The 18577-nt window shown below is 55.5% G+C and overlaps 1 protein-coding gene across 1 annotated transcript in view; it reads left to right on the top strand.

Annotated features, from left to right (window-relative positions):
- Positions 1-18577, top strand: part of SLC35F5 (solute carrier family 35 member F5) — a 51888-nt gene that overhangs the window by 17806 nt on the left and 15505 nt on the right. Inside the window, exons 7-9 of the mRNA XM_082261970.1 lie at positions 2013-2094; positions 3181-3268; positions 3787-3851. Of these exons, the coding sequence (XP_082118096.1) occupies positions 2013-2094; positions 3181-3268; positions 3787-3851 (235 nt within the window). The remainder of the gene's footprint in view (positions 1-2012; positions 2095-3180; positions 3269-3786; positions 3852-18577) is intronic.

Genomic DNA, 18577 nt, shown 5'->3' on the forward strand with positions numbered 1-18577 from the left:
CCATAGTTTGTAGTGAGCTGACCCCCATAGTTTGTAGTGAGCTGACCCCCATAGTTTGCAGTGAGCTGACCCCCATAGTTTGCAGTGAGCTGACCCCCATAGTTTGCAGTGAGCTGACCCCCATAGTTTGTAGTGAGCTGACCCCCATAGTTTGTAGTGAGCTGACCCCCATAGTTTGTAGTGAGCTGACCCCCATAGTTTGCAGTGAGCTGACCCCCATAGTTTGCAGTGAGCTGACCCCCATAGTTTGCAGTGAGCTGACCCCCATAGTTTGCAGTGAGCTGACCCCCATAGTTTGCAGTGAGCTGACCCCCATAGTTTGTAGTGAGCTGACCCCCATAGTTTGTAGTGAGCTGACCCCCATAGTTTGTAGTGAGCTGACCCCCATAGTTTGTAGTGAGCTGACCCCCATAGTTTGTAGTGAGCTGACCCCCATAGTTTGCAGTGAGCTGACCCCCATAGTTTGCAGTGAGCTGACCCCCATAGTTTGCAGTGAGCTGACCCCCATAGTTTGTAGTGAGCTGACCCCCATAGTTTGTAGTGAGCTGACCCCCATAGTTTGTAGTGAGCTGACCCCCATAGTTTGTAGTGAGCTGACCCCCATAGTTTGTAGTGAGCTGACCCCCATAGTTTGTAGTGAGCTGACCCCCATAGTTTGTAGTGAGCTGACCCCCATAGTTTGCAGTGAGCTGACCCCCATAGTTTGCAGTGAGCTGACCCCCATAGTTTGCAGTGAGCTGACCCCCATAGTTTGCAGTGAGCTGACCCCCATAGTTTGCAGTGAGCTGACCCCCATAGTTTGTAGTGAGCTGACCCCCATAGTTTGCAGTGAGCTGACCCCCATAGTTTGCAGTGAGCTGACCCCCATAGTTTGTAGTGAGCTGACCCCCATAGTTTGTAGTGAGCTGACCCCCATAGTTTGTAGTGAGCTGACCCCCATAGTTTGTAGTGAGCTGACCCCCATAGTTTGTAGTGAGCTGACCCCCATAGTTTGCAGTGAGCTGACCCCCATAGTTTGCAGTGAGCTGACCCCCATAGTTTGTAGTGAGCTGACCCCCATAGTTTGCAGTGAGCTGACCCCCATAGTTTGTAGTGAGCTGACCCCCATAGTTTGCAGTGAGCTGACCCCCATAGTTTGCAGTGAGCTGACCCCCATAGTTTGTAGTGAGCTGACCCCCATAGTTTGTAGTGAGCTGACCCCCATAGTCCGCTGCGGACCTGGAGCCGGTGACGTATAAACAAATTGCCTATATTGTGTTCTGGGGCTCGTACATGTTATGGTCCCACATGTTGCCAGCAGCACGGAGCTTAGCAGAGTGTGGAGGGGGGGGGGGGTGGAGGCAATATACAGCTTCTGACAGGTCAGTGTGAACCCCGAGTCTCTGCCTTGTGTTGTCGGCTCAGTCTGAACCCCGAGTCTCAGCCTGAACCCCGAGTCTCAGCCTTGTGTTGTCGGCTCAGTGTGAACCCCGAGTCTCAGCCTTGTGTTGTCTGCTCAGTGTGAACCTCGAGTCTCTGCCTTGTTTTGTCGGCTCAGTGTGAACCCTGAGTCTCAGCCTGAACCCCGAGTCTCAGCCTTGTGTTGTCGGCTCAGTGTGAACCCCGAGTCTCAGCCTGAACCCCGAGTCTCAGCCTTGTGTTGTCGGCTCAGTGTGAACCCCGAGTCTCAGCCTTGTGTTGTCTGCTCAGTGTGAACCTCGAGTCTCTGCCTTGTTTTGTCGGCTCAGTGTGAACCCCGAGTCTCAGCCTGAACCCCGAGTCTCAGCCTTGTGTTGTCGGCTCAGTGTGAACCCCGAGTCTCAGCCTTGTGTTGTCGGCTCAGTGTGAACCCCGAGTCTCAGCCTTGTGTTGGCTCAGTGTGAACCCCGAGTCTCAGCCTTGTGTTGTCGGCTCAGTGTGAACCCCGAGTCTCTGCCTTGTTTTGTCGGCTCAGTGTGAATCCAGTATTACAGTACGGAGCCCCTATATAGAAGGATTTTGTGTCTCCTCATTCTCTCCTCTTTATCTTCTAGTGGTTCTTGGCAAATTATTCCTACCAGGAGGCTCTTTCTGATACCCAGGTGGCCATCGTCAACATCATTTCCTCCACATCAGGTCAGTCCATATCCAGCTACAACCCCATGTGATATCTCTCCAGACATTGACTGTACACATGTAATGACCCCCCAATCATCTACAGCCCCCCAAGATAAGCTGAGGCTAGAACATGGCTCTCCCACCCCCTTCTTCCATAGGAGGGTTGGTTGGTGTAACGCTCCTGCGTTTTATGTATGATGTGGATTTTCAGCTGCGGAAATATTCCACTTCAGTAGTCATGTAGAGAAACGCTGAGACACCATTCCCAACTCTCAATGACTCATCATGTGTGGATGATCTCAATTCAGCAAGTAAATACACACACTCAATAAGATGTTTCCTAGAGTGACTTATGTATATAGTAACACAGTGATGATAGGCTGAAGAGACAGGTTGGGTAGAGATGGTAGATGACAGACACTTGAAAGGAAATGTTCTTGAAAGTAAGATAGTAGCAGATGGGATGCAGATAGGTTTAGCAATCATGTATGGTAGCAGATGACAGAGTAGCAGGTGGACATACAAGAGAGATCAACCCAGTGCAAGAACAGGTGGTAGTAGGCTCAAGAGCTAGCAATCTTAGATAATGCAGATGTAGTAATAGTCCTTAGTATGCAGAGCTAGATAGTGTAAGCTTTAGTATGAAAGTTATAGAGGTTTCCCCTGTGGGGTACTTATCACTAATAGCAATGTAGCAGAGGAGAGGTTCGGCAAGAGCGGATGATCCGGTAGCGGGATACAGGGATCAGCGCAGCGTGGTTCCGACAGCGAGGTTTGCTTGCAAGCATGAGAGCTTCAAGACAGGTTAGCATCAAGGCACAAAGCAGTTTGAATGAACACATGTGAGTGAGAGCCGGCGATCTAAATAGCCATCCAGTCCGGCGCTCAGTGATGACAGCATCAGTCTTAAAGGTGTATGCGCACCTTACCAAAAGAGAATGGTGGGGCGCATACACTTATGAAAGAGTAATTAGGGTACCCAAAGGTACCAGAACATTAGTTGGTTGGTGTGGCCCCTCGGTCTGTTCACTAAAATTATTGAAAGATTATGAAAGTGATGTCCGATATATCCGATGTAGATTGTCAGCTCTTCTCTTCCCTCAGGTCTCTTCACATTGATTCTGGCCTCTGTCTTTCCCAGTAACAGCGGAGATCGCTTCACACTTTCCAAATTATTGGCGGTTATTTTGAGGTGAGAGGTTACTTTTATGGAGGATTCTTCCCAGAATTCCATCTTCTCCCCGAAGCTCTGTGGTCTCTCTGTCTGTATCATGTACGTTCTTCCCCTAAAGCTCTGTGTCCTCTCCCTCCTATGGTTTGTTCTATGTTCCGTCTTCTCCCGAAGCTCTGTGTCTTCTTCTCCCGAAGCTCTGTGTCTTCTTCTCCCGAAGCTCTGTGTCTTCTTCTCCCGAAGCTCTGTGTCTTCTTCTCCCGAAGCTCTGTGTCTTCTTCTCCCGAAGCTCTGTGTCTTCTTCTCCCGAAGCTCTGTGTCTTCTTCTCCCGAAGCTCTGTGTCTTCTTCTCCCGAAGCTCTGTGTCTTCTCCTCCCGAAGCTCTGGGTCTTCTCCTCCCGAAGCTCTGGGTCTTCTCCTCCCGAAGCTCTGGGTCTTCTCCTCCCGAAGCTCTGGGTCTTCTTCTCGGCTGGTCATGTTCATCCTGCTGCTTGAAGAATAGAAGTTGGGCAGTAAAGTGTTTCCTCTTCTCTTTGCAGTGTTGGTGGTGTGGTGCTCGTTAGTCTGTCTGGATCTGAAGCATCCCGGGATAAAGACACCATAGGTAATAGTTTGTTCTCTGCTTTACTATTGTGTGATAAAGCCACTTTCTCTGTCGTTCATCAACCTGACACAGCGCTCCATAAATCATAACTATTGGGTTATATTGCCTCCTCGAGGAGTAGGACTAGGGAGAAAAAAAACACCTGGCTACGCCCATGGGCCGTCCTCAGCTGGTATATAACCCCCTCCTCTGCTCTAGGTAATCAGTCTAGTCAGGAGAGGGGACCTAGGCTCCCAGCTGGGATCTCTGGTCCTGGCGATTTTTTTCTTCTCCTTTACATCTTGATTTGAAGATCTCCCGAGAAAAAAAACAAAAACCTGCCAGGCTGGGCGATGGGCTGGATATTCTAGATCCAGTGGTCCCCCCCCCCCCCCCCCCTCAGCCAAGCCAGCAAGGGCGTGCAGACCGCAGCTACACGCTAGGTCTGCACGCAACCCTAGATTACATCATTAAGGTTATCACGGGGGGAAGAGAACCTTCCTGCAACAATCCAGGAAAGGGAAGGAGCCTCCTCGCAGACGGGGGGCCTCCTCCTCAGTCCATAGAAAATTATTTTGTGCTTCTGGGACAGAGAATAAGGGAAATAGATCTTTTAAATCTTTCCCTTTTCTCCTCCTCTAGGTCCCCCTCCAGCGCCCTCCGCTCCTCCTCCTCTTCTAGGTCCCCCTCCAGCGCCCTCCGCTCCTCCTCCTCTTCTAGGTCCCCCTCCAGCGCTCTCCGCTCCTCCTCCTCTTCTAGGTCCCCCTCCAGTGCTCTCCACTCCTCCTCCTCTTCTAGGTCCCCCTCCAGCGCTCTCCGCTCCTCCTCCTCTTCTAGGTCCCCCTCCAGTGCTCTCCGCTCCTCCTCCTCTTCTAGGTCCCCCTCCAGTGCTCTCCGCTCCTCCTCCTCTTCTAGGTCCCCCTCCAGCGCTCTCCGCTCCTCCTCCTCTTCTAGGTCCCCCTCCAGCGCTCTCCGCTCCTCCTCCTCTTCTAGGTCCCCCTCCAGCGCTCTCCGCTCCTCCTCCTCTTCTAGGTCCCCCTCCAGCGCTCTCCGCTCCTCCTCCTCTTCTAGGTCCCCCTCCAGTGCTCTCCGCTCCTCCTCCTCTTCTAGGTCCTCCTCTTCTAGGTCCCCCTCCAGCGCTCTCCGCTCCTCCTCCGCTCCTCCTCCTCTTCTAGGTCCCCCTCCAGCGCTCTCTGCTCCTCCTTCTCTTCTAGGTCCTCCTCCTCGTCCTCCTCTTCTAGGTCCCCCTCCAGTGCTCTCCGCTCCTCCTCCTCCGCTCCTCCTCCTCTTCTAGGTCCCCCTCCAGCGCTCTCCGCTCCTCCTCTTCTAGCTCCTCCTCCTCTTCTAGGTCCTCCTCTTCTAGGTCCCCCCTCCAGTGCTCTCCACTCCTCCTCCTCTTCTAGGTCCCCCCTCCAGCGCTCTCCGCTCTTCCTCCTCCTCCTCTAGGTCCCCCTCCAGCGCTCTCCGCTCCTCCTCCTCTTCTAGGTCCCCCTCCAGTGCTCTCCGCTCCTCCTCCTCTTCTAGGTCCCCCTCCAGTGCTCTCCGCTCCTCCTCCTCTTCTAGGTCCTCCTCTTCTAGGTCCCCCTCCAGCGCTCTCCGCTCCTCCTCCTCCTCCTCCTCCTCCGCTCCTCCTCCTCTTCTAGGTCCCCCTCCAGCGCTCTCTGCTCCTCCTTCTCTTCTAGGTCCTCGTCCTCCTCTTCTAGGTCCCCCTCCAGCGCTCTCCGCTCCTCCTCCTCTTCTAGGTCCCCCTCCAGTGCTCTCCGCTCCTCCTCCTCCGCTCCTCCTCCTCTTCTAGGTCCCCCTCCAGCGCTCTCCACTCCTCCTCTTCTAGCTCCTCCTCCTCTTCTAGGTTCTCCTCTTCTAGGTCCCCCTCCAGCGCTCTCCGCTCCTCCTCCTCTTCTAGGTCCCCCTCCAGCGCTCTCCGCTCCTCCTCCTCCGCTCCTCCTCCTCTTCTAGGTCCCCCTCCAGCGCTCTCCGCTCCTCCTCCTCTTCTAGGTCCCCCTCCAGCGCTCTCTGCTCCTCCTTCTCTTCTAGGTCCTCCTCTTCTAGGTCCTCCTCCAGCGCTCTCCTCCTCCTCCTCCTCCAGGCCCCCCTCCAGAGCTCTCCTCCTCCTCCTCCTCCTCCTCCTCCTTCTTCTAGGCCCCCCTCCAGCGCTCTCCTCCTCCTACTCCTCCTCTTCTAGGTCCCCCTCCAGTGCTCTCCGCTCCTCCTCCTCTTCTAGGTCCCCCCCTCCAGTGCTCTCCGCTCCTCCTCCTCTTCTAGGTCCCCCCTCCAGCGCCCTCCGCTCCTCCTCCTCTTCTAGGTCCCCCTCCAGCGCTCTCCGCTCCTCCTCCTCTTCTAGGTCCCCCTCCAGTGCTCTCCACTCCTCCTCCTCTTCTAGGTCCCCCTCCAGCGCTCTCCGCTCCTCCTCCTCTTCTAGGTCCCCCTCCAGTGCTCTCCGCTCCTCCTCCTCTTCTAGGTCCCCCTCCAGTGCTCTCCGCTCCTCCTCCTCTTCTAGGTCCCCCTCCAGCGCTCTCCGCTCCTCCTCCTCTTCTAGGTCCCCCTCCAGTGCTCTCCGCTCCTCCTCCTCTTCTAGGTCCCCCTCCAGCGCTCTCCGCTCCTCCTCCTCTTCTAGGTCCCCCTCCAGCGCTCTCCGCTCCTCCTCCTCTTCTAGGTCCCCCTCCAGTGCTCTCCGCTCCTCCTCCTCTTCTAGGTCCCCCTCCAGTGCTCTCCGCTCCTCCTCCTCTTCTAGGTCCCCCTCCAGCGCTCTCCGCTCCTCCTCCTCCTCCTCCGCTCCTCCTCCTCTTCTAGGTCCCCCTCCAGCGCTCTCTGCTCCTCCTTCTCTTCTAGGTCCTCCTCCTCGTCCTCCTCTTCTAGGTCCCCCTCCAGTGCTCTCCGCTCCTCCTCCTCCGCTCCTCCTCCTCTTCTAGGTCCCCCTCCAGCGCTCTCCGCTCCTCCTCTTCTAGGTCCTCCTCTTCTAGGTCCTCCTCTTCTAGGTCCCCCTCCAGCGCTCTCCGCTCCTCCTCCTCTTCTAGGTCCCCCTCCAGCGCTCTCTGCTCCTCCTTCTCTTCTAGGTCCTCCTCTTCTAGGTCCTCCTCCAGCGCTCTCCTCCTCCTCCTCCTCCAGGCCCCCCTCCAGAGCTCTCCTCCTCCTCCTCCTCCTCCTCCTCTTCTTCTTCTTCTAGGTCCCCCTCCAGCGCTCTCCTCCTCCTACTCCTCCTCTTCTAGGTCCCCCTCCAGTTCTCTCCGCTCCTCCTCCTCTTCTAGGTCCCCCCTCCAGTGCTCTCCACTCCTCCTCCTCTTCTAGGTCCCCCCTCCAGCGCTCTCCGCTCCTCCTCCTCCTCTTCTAGGTCCCCCTCCAGTGCTCTCCGCTCCTCCTCCTCTTCTAGGTCCCCCTCCAGTGCTCTCCGCTCCTCCTCCTCTTCTAGGTCCCCCTCCAGTGCTCTCCGCTCCTCCTCCTCTTCTAGGTCCCCCTCCAGCGCTCTCTGCTCCTCCTTCTCTTCTAGGTCCTCCTCCTCGTCCTCCTCTTCTAGGTCCCCCTCCAGCGCTCTCCGCTCCTCCTCCTCTTCTAGGTCCCCCTCCAGTGCTCTCCGCTCCTCCTCCTCCGCTCCTCCTCCTCTTCTAGGTCCCCTCCAGCGCTCTCCACTCCTCCTCTTCTAGCTCCTCCTCCTCTTCTAGGTTCTCCTCTTCTAGGTCCCCCTCCAGCGCTCTCCGCTCCTCCTCCTCTTCTAGGTCCCCCTCCAGCGCTCTCCGCTCCTCCTCCTCCGCTCCTCCTCCTCTTCTAGGTCCCCCTCCAGCGCTCTCCGCTCCTCCTCCTCTTCTAGGTCCCCCTCCAGCGCTCTCTGCTCCTCCTTCTCTTCTAGGTCCTCCTCTTCTAGGTCCTCCTCCAGCGCTCTCCTCCTCCTCCTCCTCCAGGCCCCCCTCCAGAGCTCTCCTCCTCCTCCTCCTCCTCCTCTTCTTCTTCTTCTAGGCCCCCCTCCAGCGCTCTCCTCCTCCTACTCCTCCTCTTCTAGGTCCCCCTCCAGTGCTCTCCGCTCCTCCTCCTCTTCTAGGTCCCCCCCTCCAGTGCTCTCCGCTCCTCCTCCTCTTCTAGGTCCCCCCTCCAGCGCTCTCCGCTCTTCCTCCTCCTCCTCTACGTCCCCCTCCAGCGCTCTCCGCTCCTCCTCCTCCTCCTCCTCCGCTCCTCCTCTTCTTCTAGGTCCCCCTCCAGCGCTCTCGGCTCCTCCTCCTCTTCTAGGTCCCCCTCCAGTGCTCTCCGCTCCTCCTCCTCTTCTAGGTCCCCCTCCAGTGCTCTCCGCTCCTCCTCCTCTTCTAGGTCCTCCTCTTCTAGGTCCCCCTCCAGCGCTCTCCGCTCCTCCTCCTCCTCCGCTCCTCCTCCTCTTCTAGGTCCCCCTCCAGCGCTCTCTGCTCCTCCTTCTCTTCTAGGTCCTCGTCCTCGTCCTCCTCTTCTAGGTCCCCCTCCAGCGCTCTCCGCTCCTCCTCCTCTTCTAGGTCCCCCTCCAGTGCTCTCCGCTCCTCCTCCTCCGCTCCTCCTCCTCTTCTAGGTCCCCCTCCAGCGCTCTCCACTCCTCCTCTTCTAGCTCCTCCTCCTCTTCTAGGTTCTCCTCTTCTAGGTCCCCCTGCAGCGCTCTCCGCTCCTCCTCCTCTTCTAGGTCCCCCTCCAGCGCTCTCCGCTCCTCCTCCTCCGCTCCTCCTCCTCTTCTAGGTCCCCCTCCAGCGCTCTCCGCTCCTCCTCCTCTTCTAGGTCCCCCTCCAGCGCTCTCTGCTCCTCCTTCTCTTCTAGGTCCTCCTCTTCTAGGTCCTCCTCCAGCGCTCTCCTCCTCCTCCTCCTCCAGGCCCCCCTCCAGAGCTCTCCTCCTCCTCCTCCTCCTCCTCCTCCTCCTTCTTCTTCTTCTAGGCCCCCCTCCAGCGCTCTCCTCCTCCTACTCCTCCTCTTCTAGGTCCCCCTCCAGTGCTCTCCGCTCCTCCTCCTCTTCTAGGTCCCCCCCTCCAGTGCTCTCCGCTCCTCCTCCTCTTCTAGGTCCCCCCTCCAGCGCCCTCCGCTCCTCCTCCTCTTCTAGGTCCCCCTCCAGCGCTCTCCGCTCCTCCTCCTCTTCTAGGTCCCCCTCCAGTGCTCTCCACTCCTCCTCCTCTTCTAGGTCCCCCTCCAGCGCTCTCCGCTCCTCCTCCTCTTCTAGGTCCCCCTCCAGTGCTCTCCGCTCCTCCTCCTCTTCTAGGTCCCCCTCCAGTGCTCTCCGCTCCTCCTCCTCTTCTAGGTCCCCCTCCAGCGCTCTCCGCTCCTCCTCCTCTTCTAGGTCCCCCTCCAGTGCTCTCCGCTCCTCCTCCTCTTCTAGGTCCCCCTCCAGCGCTCTCCGCTCCTCCTCCTCTTCTAGGTCCCCCTCCAGCGCTCTCCGCTCCTCCTCCTCTTCTAGGTCCCCCTCCAGTGCTCTCCGCTCCTCCTCCTCTTCTAGGTCCCCCTCCAGTGCTCTCCGCTCCTCCTCCTCTTCTAGGTCCTCCTCTTCTAGGTCCCCCTCCAGCGCTCTCCGCTCCTCCTCCTCCTCCTCCGCTCCTCCTCCTCTTCTAGGTCCCCCTCCAGCGCTCTCTGCTCCTCCTTCTCTTCTAGGTCCTCCTCCTCGTCCTCCTCTTCTAGGTCCCCCTCCAGTGCTCTCCGCTCCTCCTCCTCCGCTCCTCCTCCTCTTCTAGGTCCCCCTCCAGCGCTCTCCGCTCCTCCTCTTCTAGCTCCTCCTCCTCTTCTAGGTCCTCCTCTTCTAGGTCCCCCTCCAGCGCTCTCCGCTCCTCCTCCTCTTCTAGGTCCCCCTCCAGCGCTCTCTGCTCCTCCTTCTCTTCTAGGTCCTCCTCTTCTAGGTCCTCCTCCAGCGCTCTCCTCCTCCTCCAGGCCCCCCTCCAGAGCTCTCCTCCTCCTCCTCCTCCTCCTCCTCCTCCTCTTCTTCTTCTAGGTCCCCCTCCAGCGCTCTCCTCCTCCTACTCCTCCTCTTCTAGGTCCCCCTCCAGTGCTCTCCGCTCCTCCTCCTCTTCTAGGTCCCCCCTCCAGTGCTCTCCACTCCTCCTCCTCTTCTAGGTCCCCCCTCCAGCGCTCTCCGCTCTTCCTCCTCCTCCTCTAGGTCCCCCTCCAGCGCTCTCCGCTCCTCCTCCTCTTCTAGGTCCCCCTCCAGTGCTCTCCGCTCCTCCTCCTCTTCTAGGTCCCCCTCCAGTGCTCTCCGCTCCTCCTCCTCTTCTAGGTCCTCCTCTTCTAGGTCCCCCTCCAGCGCTCTCCGCTCCTCCTCCTCTTCTAGGTCCCCCTCCAGCGCTCTCTGCTCCTCCTTCTCTTCTAGGTCCTCCTCCTCGTCCTCCTCTTCTAGGTCCCCCTCCAGCGCTCTCCGCTCGTCCTCCTCTTCTAGGTCCCCCTCCAGCGCTCTCCGCTCCTCCTCCTCTTCTAGGTCCCCCTCCAGTGCTCTCCGCTCCTCCTCCTCCTCCTCTTCTAGGTCCCCCTCCAGCGCTCTCCACTCCTCCTCTTCTAGCTCCTCCTCCTCTTCTAGGTTCTCCCCTTCTAGGTCCCCCTCCAGCGCTCTCCGCTCCTCCTCCTCTTCTAGGTCCCCCTCCAGCGCTCTCCGCTCCTCCTCCTCCGCTCCTCCTCCTCTTCTAGGTCCCCCTCCAGCGCTCTCTGCTCCTCCTTCTCTTCTAGGTCCTCCTCTTCTAGGTCCTCCTCCAGCGCTCTCCTCCTCCTCCTCCTCCTCCAGGCCCCCCTCCAGACCTCTCCTCCTCCTCCTCCTCCTCCTCCTCCTCCTCCTCCTCCTCCTCCTCTTCTTCTTCTTCTAGGCCCCCCTCCAGCGCTCTCCTCCTCCTACTCCTCCTCTTCTAGGTCCCCCCCTCCAGTGCTCTCCGCTCCTCCTCCTCTTCTAGGTCCCCCCTCCAGCGCTCTCCGCTCTTCCTCCTCCTCCTCTAGGTCCCCCTCCAGCGCTCTCCGCTCCTCCTCCTCCTCCTCCTCCTCCTCCGCTCCTCCTCTTCTTCTAGGTCCCCCTCCAGCGCTCTCGGCTCCTCCTCCTCTTCTAGGTCCCCCTCCAGTGCTCTCCGCTCCTCCTCCTCTTCTAGGTCCCCCTCCAGTGCTCTCCGCTCCTCCTCCTCTTCTAGGTCCTCCTCTTCTAGGTCCCCCTCCAGCGCTCTCCGCGCCTCCTCCTCCTCCTCCGCTCCTCCTCCTCTTCTAGGTCCCCCTCCAGCGCTCTCTGCTCCTCCTTCTCTTCTAGGTCCTCCTCCTCGTCCTCCTCTTCTAGGTCCCCCTCCAGTGCTCTCCGCTCCTCCTCCTCCGCTCCTCCTCCTCTTCTAGGTCCCCCTCCAGCGCTCTCCGCTCCTCCTCCTCTTCTAGGTCCCCCTCCAGCGCTCTCCGCTCCTCCTTCTCTTCTAGGTCCTCCTCTTCTAGGTCCTCCTCCAGCGCTCTCCTCCTCCTCCTCCTCCTCCAGGCCCCCCTCCAGAGCTCTCCTTCGTCTTCGTCTTCGTCGTCGTCGTCGTCTTCTTCTTCCCCCCCCCTCCAGCGCTCTCCGCTCCTCCTCCTCCTCTTCTAGGTCCCCCCCCTCCAGCGCTCTCCGCTCCTCCTCGATCCCTAATTTTGTCAGGATTTGACTGACCGCAGCAAGAACCAATGGCTCCCACTGTGTCCTGTGAGAAGTGGAACAGAGACCAGTGCCTCTGCGGATGGTCCCAGTGCTGGAACGAGATAGGGTGAGATAGGACTTGGGTAAGTATATAGGAAGGAGGGAGGGCATAGAATTACTGGGACATTTGCCACTTGCAGGGTCCTCTACAGGTCCAGGGCAGTGGCCCCCTAAGGGGGGTTCCCAGGGGCGGAAGTGCATATTCCAGGTCTCTCTGATCTGGACTTTCCAGGCTTTGAAATTTGGTAGAAGGACTTCTCATGTCAGCAGCTGGACTCTGGTTAGTGGGCCATTCACCCAGAGGTGTTTAAGGTGGGGGATGGGACTAAGGATGTGGAGCTTCTCAAGTCCAGGTTCAGTACCAAGCTGGAGAGATTTGTCTCTAGGCCAGGGATCCTCAGATGTTTGTGGTGGATCCTCTAGTGACTCCGAGGGATCTGATTCCTCTGGTCTGTATTCCCTTCCCCCTCCTGCTGCACGGGATACAGGTAGACAATGTGATTGGCCACAAAGCATGTGGTGTGGTCTCCAGTTCTCAGCAGATGAGCAGTGGGCCTTTCCAGGTTGCCCAGATCTCCGGCAGATGAGCCGTTTTGGGTTTGTTCCTCATGTTCTTTGCTTTGGGACGTCCTGAATAGTCATTAAAATGAAGAAACGTTGTGTCCTGTGATGTAAAATTAAGAATTTAGGATTTTTGATTTACTTGTAAAGTCCTTCTCTTGGAGTACATCGCAGGACCATGGGGACCCATCCCCCTGTATGGTTCTTCATCGCTTGCTACAAAACTGAGGCTGTGCTGGCAAGGGTCAGGTCTGTGGCGGGGGAAGGGTTAGGTCTGTGGCGGGGGAAGGGTTAGGTCTGTGGCGGGGGAAGGGTCGGGTCTGTGGCGGGGGAAGGGTCGGGTCTGTGGCGGGGGAAGGGTCGGGTCTGTGCCCGGGGAAGGGTCGGGTCTGTGCCCGGGGAAGGGTCGGGTCTGTGCCGGGGGAAGGGTCGGGTCTGTGCCGGGGGAAGGGTCGGGTCTGTGCCGGGGGAAGGGTCGGGTCTGTGCCCGGGGAAGGGTCGGGTCTGTGCCCGGGGAAGGGTCGGGTCTGTGGCGGGGAAGGGTCAGGTCTGTGGCGGGGCAGGGTCAGGTCTGTGGCGGGGAAGGGTTAGGTCTGTGGCATGGGAAGGGTTAGGTCTGTGCCCGGGGAAGGGTTGGGTCTGTGCCCGGGGAAGGGTTGGGTCTGTGCCCGGGGAAGGGTCGGGTCTGTGGCGGGGAAGGGTCGGGTCTGTGGCGGGGAAGGGTCAGGTCTGTGGCGGGGCAGGGTCAGGTCTGTGGCGGGGAAGGGTTAGGTCTGTGGCGGGGGAAGGGTTGGGTCTGTGCCCGGGGAAGGGTCGGGTCAGGTCTGTGGCGGGGAAGGGTTAGGTCTGTGGCGGGGCAGGGTCAGGTCTGTGGCGGGGCAGGGTCAGGTCTGTGGCGGGGCAGGGTCAGGTCTGTGGCGGGGCAGGGTTAGGTCGGGTTGGGGAAAGCCTGCCTGGTTTTGTTTGCCAGAGACTGTTCACCAGTAGGTGGCGGCAAAGTCTGAAGTAGTGATGAATATGAATAAAGCCGGGATCTGGTACTATGCCGCAAGAATTTTTACAGGTAAACCAAACATCCTAGTTTATTAGCTAGAGATGGCCTTGCGGTTTCCCCAGCGGTCGATTTGTGGCGAATTTTGTTTGTTCGCTACCCGCCAAATTTTGCGAACACATGGCGTTGTTCGCGGCGGCCATATTGGTTTACATTGGGGAGAACTTTGACCCATGACACAGCCGTCAGGTGGAACGGGACAGCCAATTGAAACATTCCAGCACATGGACAGTCCCCCTACCCTATAAATAGACCTGACCTGGCGGCCATTTCACATTCCGCTTTCTGCCAGTGTAGGGAGAGGTCTGCTGTGCTCATCAGGCAGAGTTTGCTAGACACATATAGCGCTGTGAAGATCCCCAAAAGTCCTTTTTCAGGGCTGGTATTTCGGTATAGGTCTACTAGTATCTTTTCAGGTTAGGGAGAGGTATCCAGTCTGTGCTTTAGGGGCAGTTGGAGATCATCAGCAGTCACACAAATCGCTCTGTTAATGTCCACAAAAGTCATTTAAAGGGCTGCAATTTTTTTGGTATTGCTGTGCAGTGCACTATATAGAGCGGGGGGGGGGGGGGGGGTGTGTGAATCCACAATATAATATACTATGTAGAAAGCATATTATAGTGGATTAGTATTATTATTGTGCACTATGCAGCATTGTGACAGGTATGGTAACTGAGCGTTGCTGCAGCAACACTACAAACGGGGACAAAAGCACTTATAATGTATTATAACTGGTGTGATAGACCAATTGCCCCCCCCCCCCCCTAATACCACATATTGAAGTGGGGTGTTATCTGAGTATACTTTTACAAGTGTATTTGTGTCCTGCAACAATATTGCCTCTTTTGCTGTGTAAACAGTGCTACACACAGTGACAACAGTTACTGGCCAATTATTTGTAGAACTGGTGTGATAAACCTGTGGCCCCCCAATACCTCAGATTGAAGCATGGTGTTATATACCTTTTTCCAGATATACTGCGATTCTCTAGAGACTTTTGTCACAGGGTAATTAAAAAACATGACAGGCAGAGGAATAGGCAGACACTTACGCAGGGGTGGTAGGGGTAGGGCAGGAGCAGTAGGCCGGAGCCAAAGTGTAAAGTTTCAAAAGCCGCATGCAATTACGTCAAAGGACGCACCAGACTTGGTTGAGTGGCTCACTCAGCCTTCCTCTTCTGCACCTTCCTCATCCTCTCTATCTGCACCCTCTTCACTCTCTGCTGTGTGCACCCCCAAAGACACCACCACAAACACCACCACCACATACCCTCCACTTGAGTCTCTGGAATTATTTTCCGATCCATCACAAGATATTTGCAATGCGCAGCCATTGTTGGCATCGGATCAGGAAGAGGAGGTAGCAACAGCCGCCACCCAGCAGTCTGACGACAGTACCCAGATCAGCCCAAGGAGGTTGGTCCCCGCGGTTGCTGCCAACTCCGAGATCTCAAATGTTAGTGGTGGGGAAGGTGACGTGGATGATGACGTGTCTATGGACGGCACGTGGGTGCCCACAAGAGAGGAAGAGGAGGGGAGTTCAGAGGGAGAGACGGACCGGCAGATAGGGAGGAGAGGCAGGCAGAACTTGCATTGCACAAGAGGTACAAAGCAGACTGCAAATGTATCAGGAGCGAGCCATCAACCATGTACAGTCACATCTGGCGCTCCCAGGACACCGGCACATGGCTCCGCAGTGTGGGCTTTTTTTAATGTGTCCATTGCCGACACCAGTGTTGCCATCTGCAGCCTTTGCAGTCAATGCATAAGTCACGGTAAGCCCAACACTCACCTAGGGACAACCGCCTTAAGAAGGCACCTGAACTCCCATCACCGAGCCCAGTGGGAGCAACACCGTCAGAGCCCACAAAGCCAAACTCCAGACTCTCACCGTCCAGCCTCTTCTCCTTCTCCTCCTCCTCTCTCCTCACATTTGTCCTCCACTCCACCTTCCATGATGCCGTCGCCACGTTGTTCTGGAAAAAGGCAAGCTTCTGTGGCCTGAATGTTGGAGCGTAAAAAAAGGTGTCCGACTACATCGGGTTAATGGCCGATGTGGACGCTCTGAGGAGTGATGAACCCCTGGACTACTGGGTGGGCAGGCTTGACCTCTGGCCAGAGCTTGCACAATTTGCAATGGAACTGTTGGCTTGCCCCCCATCCAGTGTCCTGTCTGAAAGGACGTTCAGCGCAGCAGGGGGGATCGTGGCCGATAAGCGCACTCGCCTAGCTCACGACAGTGTAGACTACCTCACATTTATAAAAATGAATGAGGCATGGATCTCTGAGGAATTCAACACATGTGACCAGTAGACCAGGTTTCATTGAAATTCCTCATGCCAGGCAACAAATCTCTGCCAGACCGCCATCCACCCACAGCAATTCCTGGTCCTTGGCTTGGCTACATACAGCGGCATAAAAGGCATTTCATGTCCATTGGCAAATTTTTGGGGCCTTTCAGGGCAGACAATTATTTTTTCTGTGAATGCCTAATGTACCTCCAGCCACCAAATACTACGTTCTTAGCTGTCAGTTAACCACTTGCTGACCGCCGCACGACAATTTACTGCGGCGGTCAGCCCCTCACAGGCAAAGCTCTAGGGAGCGAGCACCTCCGGAGGCGCGCTCCCGCGCGGTCACAGACCAACCCCATCGCCCCCCTGCGCGCGTGTGCCTGCCGGGCACTCGCGATCTTCCGTTACACTGGAAGAAAGGCAGGCGGCTAATGTAAACAAGCCGCCTGTCATTCATCCCTGTGTAAGAATGGAGATCACACGGTTCTACTATGTAGGACCGTTCTCTGTTCTTGCATGTCAAGCCACAGCCAATCACAGTTAGAAACACGCCCCTAGGGACACATTTAACCCCTCCCTCTCCAATAAAGTTAACTCCTTCCCTGCCAGTGTAATTTTTACAGTAACAGTGCATGTTTATAGCACTGATTACTGTAGTAATGTCACTGGTACCCCCAAAAGTGTCAAAAATGTCAGTCAAGGGTCCGATCTGTCTGCCGCAATGTCTCAGTCCCGCAAAAAAAAAAATCGCAGATCGCGCCATTACGCGTTAAAAAAAAAAAAAAACAACAAAAATCTTTCCCTTTGTTAGTAAACGCAATAACTTTTGCGCAAACCAATCAAAATACGCTTTGATTTTTTTTTATTTTTTTTTTACCAAACATGTTAAAAAAAAAAAAAAATTGGCCCAAAATGTTAAAAATATTGATTTTTACATTTTTTTTTTTTTTTTTGGGGGGGAATTTCATATAAAAAAAATGTGAAAAATATTGTTATTTTTGGCAAAATTGACGCTTATTTTTTGTTTATAGCGCATTATCAAAAAATCGCACAAGTGATCAAATGCCACCAAAAGAAAGCTCTGTTTGTGGGGAAAAAAGGACGTCAAATTAGTTTAGGTACAGCGTCGCACGACTGCGCAATTGTCAGTTAAAGTCACGCAGTGCCGAATCGCAAAATAGGCCCTGGTCAGGAAGGGGGTAAAATCTTCCGGTGCTTAAGTGGTTAAACCCATGTGGGCTAATTTTTGGGGCCTGGAATGGCCGACACTTCTTTATCCTGTGAATTCCTAATTTTTCAGACTGGAAATGAAAAACAATGGGTCTGTAAAGGTTCCGCCAAATTGTGGAATGGATGCGGACCCATTGTACAGATGTGTGAATGGACCCTATATGTATTAGACATGTATTTACCAGCTGCTGTCAGTTCTGGCTGATTTATGAAAAAATAAATACATTTTTTTTTTTTTTGCTGTAAATAAAAATTTAGGGCAACTTTTTCAATTGCAATACTTCTGTTATGACATTGTCCATGTGCTGGGACTATTTGTGCACAGCTAGGAAGTCTTTTGTGGCTGCAAATATGACCTAAAGGTTTTTAAAGTTCGCCTCCCATTAAAGTCAATGGGGCCCGCCGCAAACTCGCGGTTCGCAGACTTTTGAGAAAATTTGCGGCTGGCGTTCGAACCGCCCCGGCCAATGTTCGTCCATCACTATTAGCATAGAACCATCCCCCACTGCTCCTGAGCGGAGGAACCTTGTGGAACTCTGGTCCATTCCAACTGCCTGCCTGCATTGACCTGATCCAATTCCTGCAACCGACTCCTAATCCGCACTAGCCACCCGGGTTTACAGGTCTCTGAGGCTTTGCCTCACACATTGGGACTAGTGTCATTATGGCTACACGGGCTCAACATGTCCTCTGTCTCTATCTTACTGCTACGGGTTACTCTGGCCCATACTCCCCTAGCGGTTCTGGGGTTGTCTACCTGGTACCATCTGAGGGAATAGCACCTGTAATCTGGAGCCCCAGTACCTCTATGGTATAGGGTCTTCTTCACTGAAGCCTTCCTCTGTTGGGTGAGTCCCCTGCCTGTCCTTGGTGATCTTTTATTTGTCCACTCAGAACTTTCTCACCACAAGGCTTTGATCTCTGACCCCCAGGAGTCCTTGGATCAAGCTGGGCCACTGGTCTCTGACTATTTCTTACTCCGTTTCAATAGTCTCTTTCCAAAGAGTCTTTGGTCATTGTAGTCCCTGTGCTGACCTCAGGATTACAAGGGGTTATTCTGAATTATGAGGGTCAGCCTGCTGTCCCCGGCCACAAAGACCTTCCCTTTGAGGCACTCCGAGAGGGCCATGGGCCCACCTGAGAACATGGGCTTGAAATGACCTAAATGGTCTATTCCAGCTGTTTCCATCTCACCAGGAATACCTCCAGTCAGATGGAAGGCATGCTTACCGTCCAAGATTCTGCTGACAAGCAGCTAGACTTTCTTCTTAAATACCGCTTTGAACTGGCGAGTTCCGACCTCCTCTTGTTTTGGCAGTGGCCTTGCTGGTGGAGCCAATGTCTGGAGCCGGATGCTTCAGTCTTTACGGCTTATTGCAAGCATTTTGGCCTCCTGCACACTGGATGTGTCGCTGTCTCTCTTAGACTCCTCCCCTCCCAGCAGCAGAGCTTTGGCAGGCAAAAAAACGCTTGTAAACGTGTGTAATGCGTACACGCACGTCAATCGCTTGGGTGTAAATCATTTATTGTGGCCATTGAAGTAAGTTAACGCTCAAGTGCTAAACATGCCAAACGTTTTTCGTTTCCTTCTTCCAAAACTCTGCTGCTCCTGGACGCACTGGCTGGGGGTTTTATTTTTCTGCCTCTAAACCCCCCATGTGTGATAGATAATTGACCTGGAGGGGAGGTTAGAAGTCAAAAAAGAAGAAAAACCTCCCAGACACCCCCCCCCCCTCTCCTTCGGAGCAGCAGAAAAAACATCCTGTGTGGTATGAAGACTTGTGCCTGCACAGGTCTGATGTCTACAGATGTGCCGGGTACTATAGTTGTGCTTCTGGGAAGCTGAGGACATGGACTCAGTTGGCCTACAAGGGACACTTCAATTCTGCATTGGACACCAAGTGACCCTAACATGCAGTAGGTTGTCCAGGGAGAGGCCTGTTCAATCCCACCCTTCTCCTAAATCCCCTTCTGCTGTAGATGCCCCCTGGACCTCTAATCCTCAATCC

This window comes from Pelophylax lessonae (assembly GCF_965119305.1).
Source record: "Pelophylax lessonae genome assembly, chromosome: 6".
Lineage (NCBI taxonomy): Eukaryota > Metazoa > Chordata > Amphibia > Anura > Ranidae > Pelophylax > Pelophylax lessonae.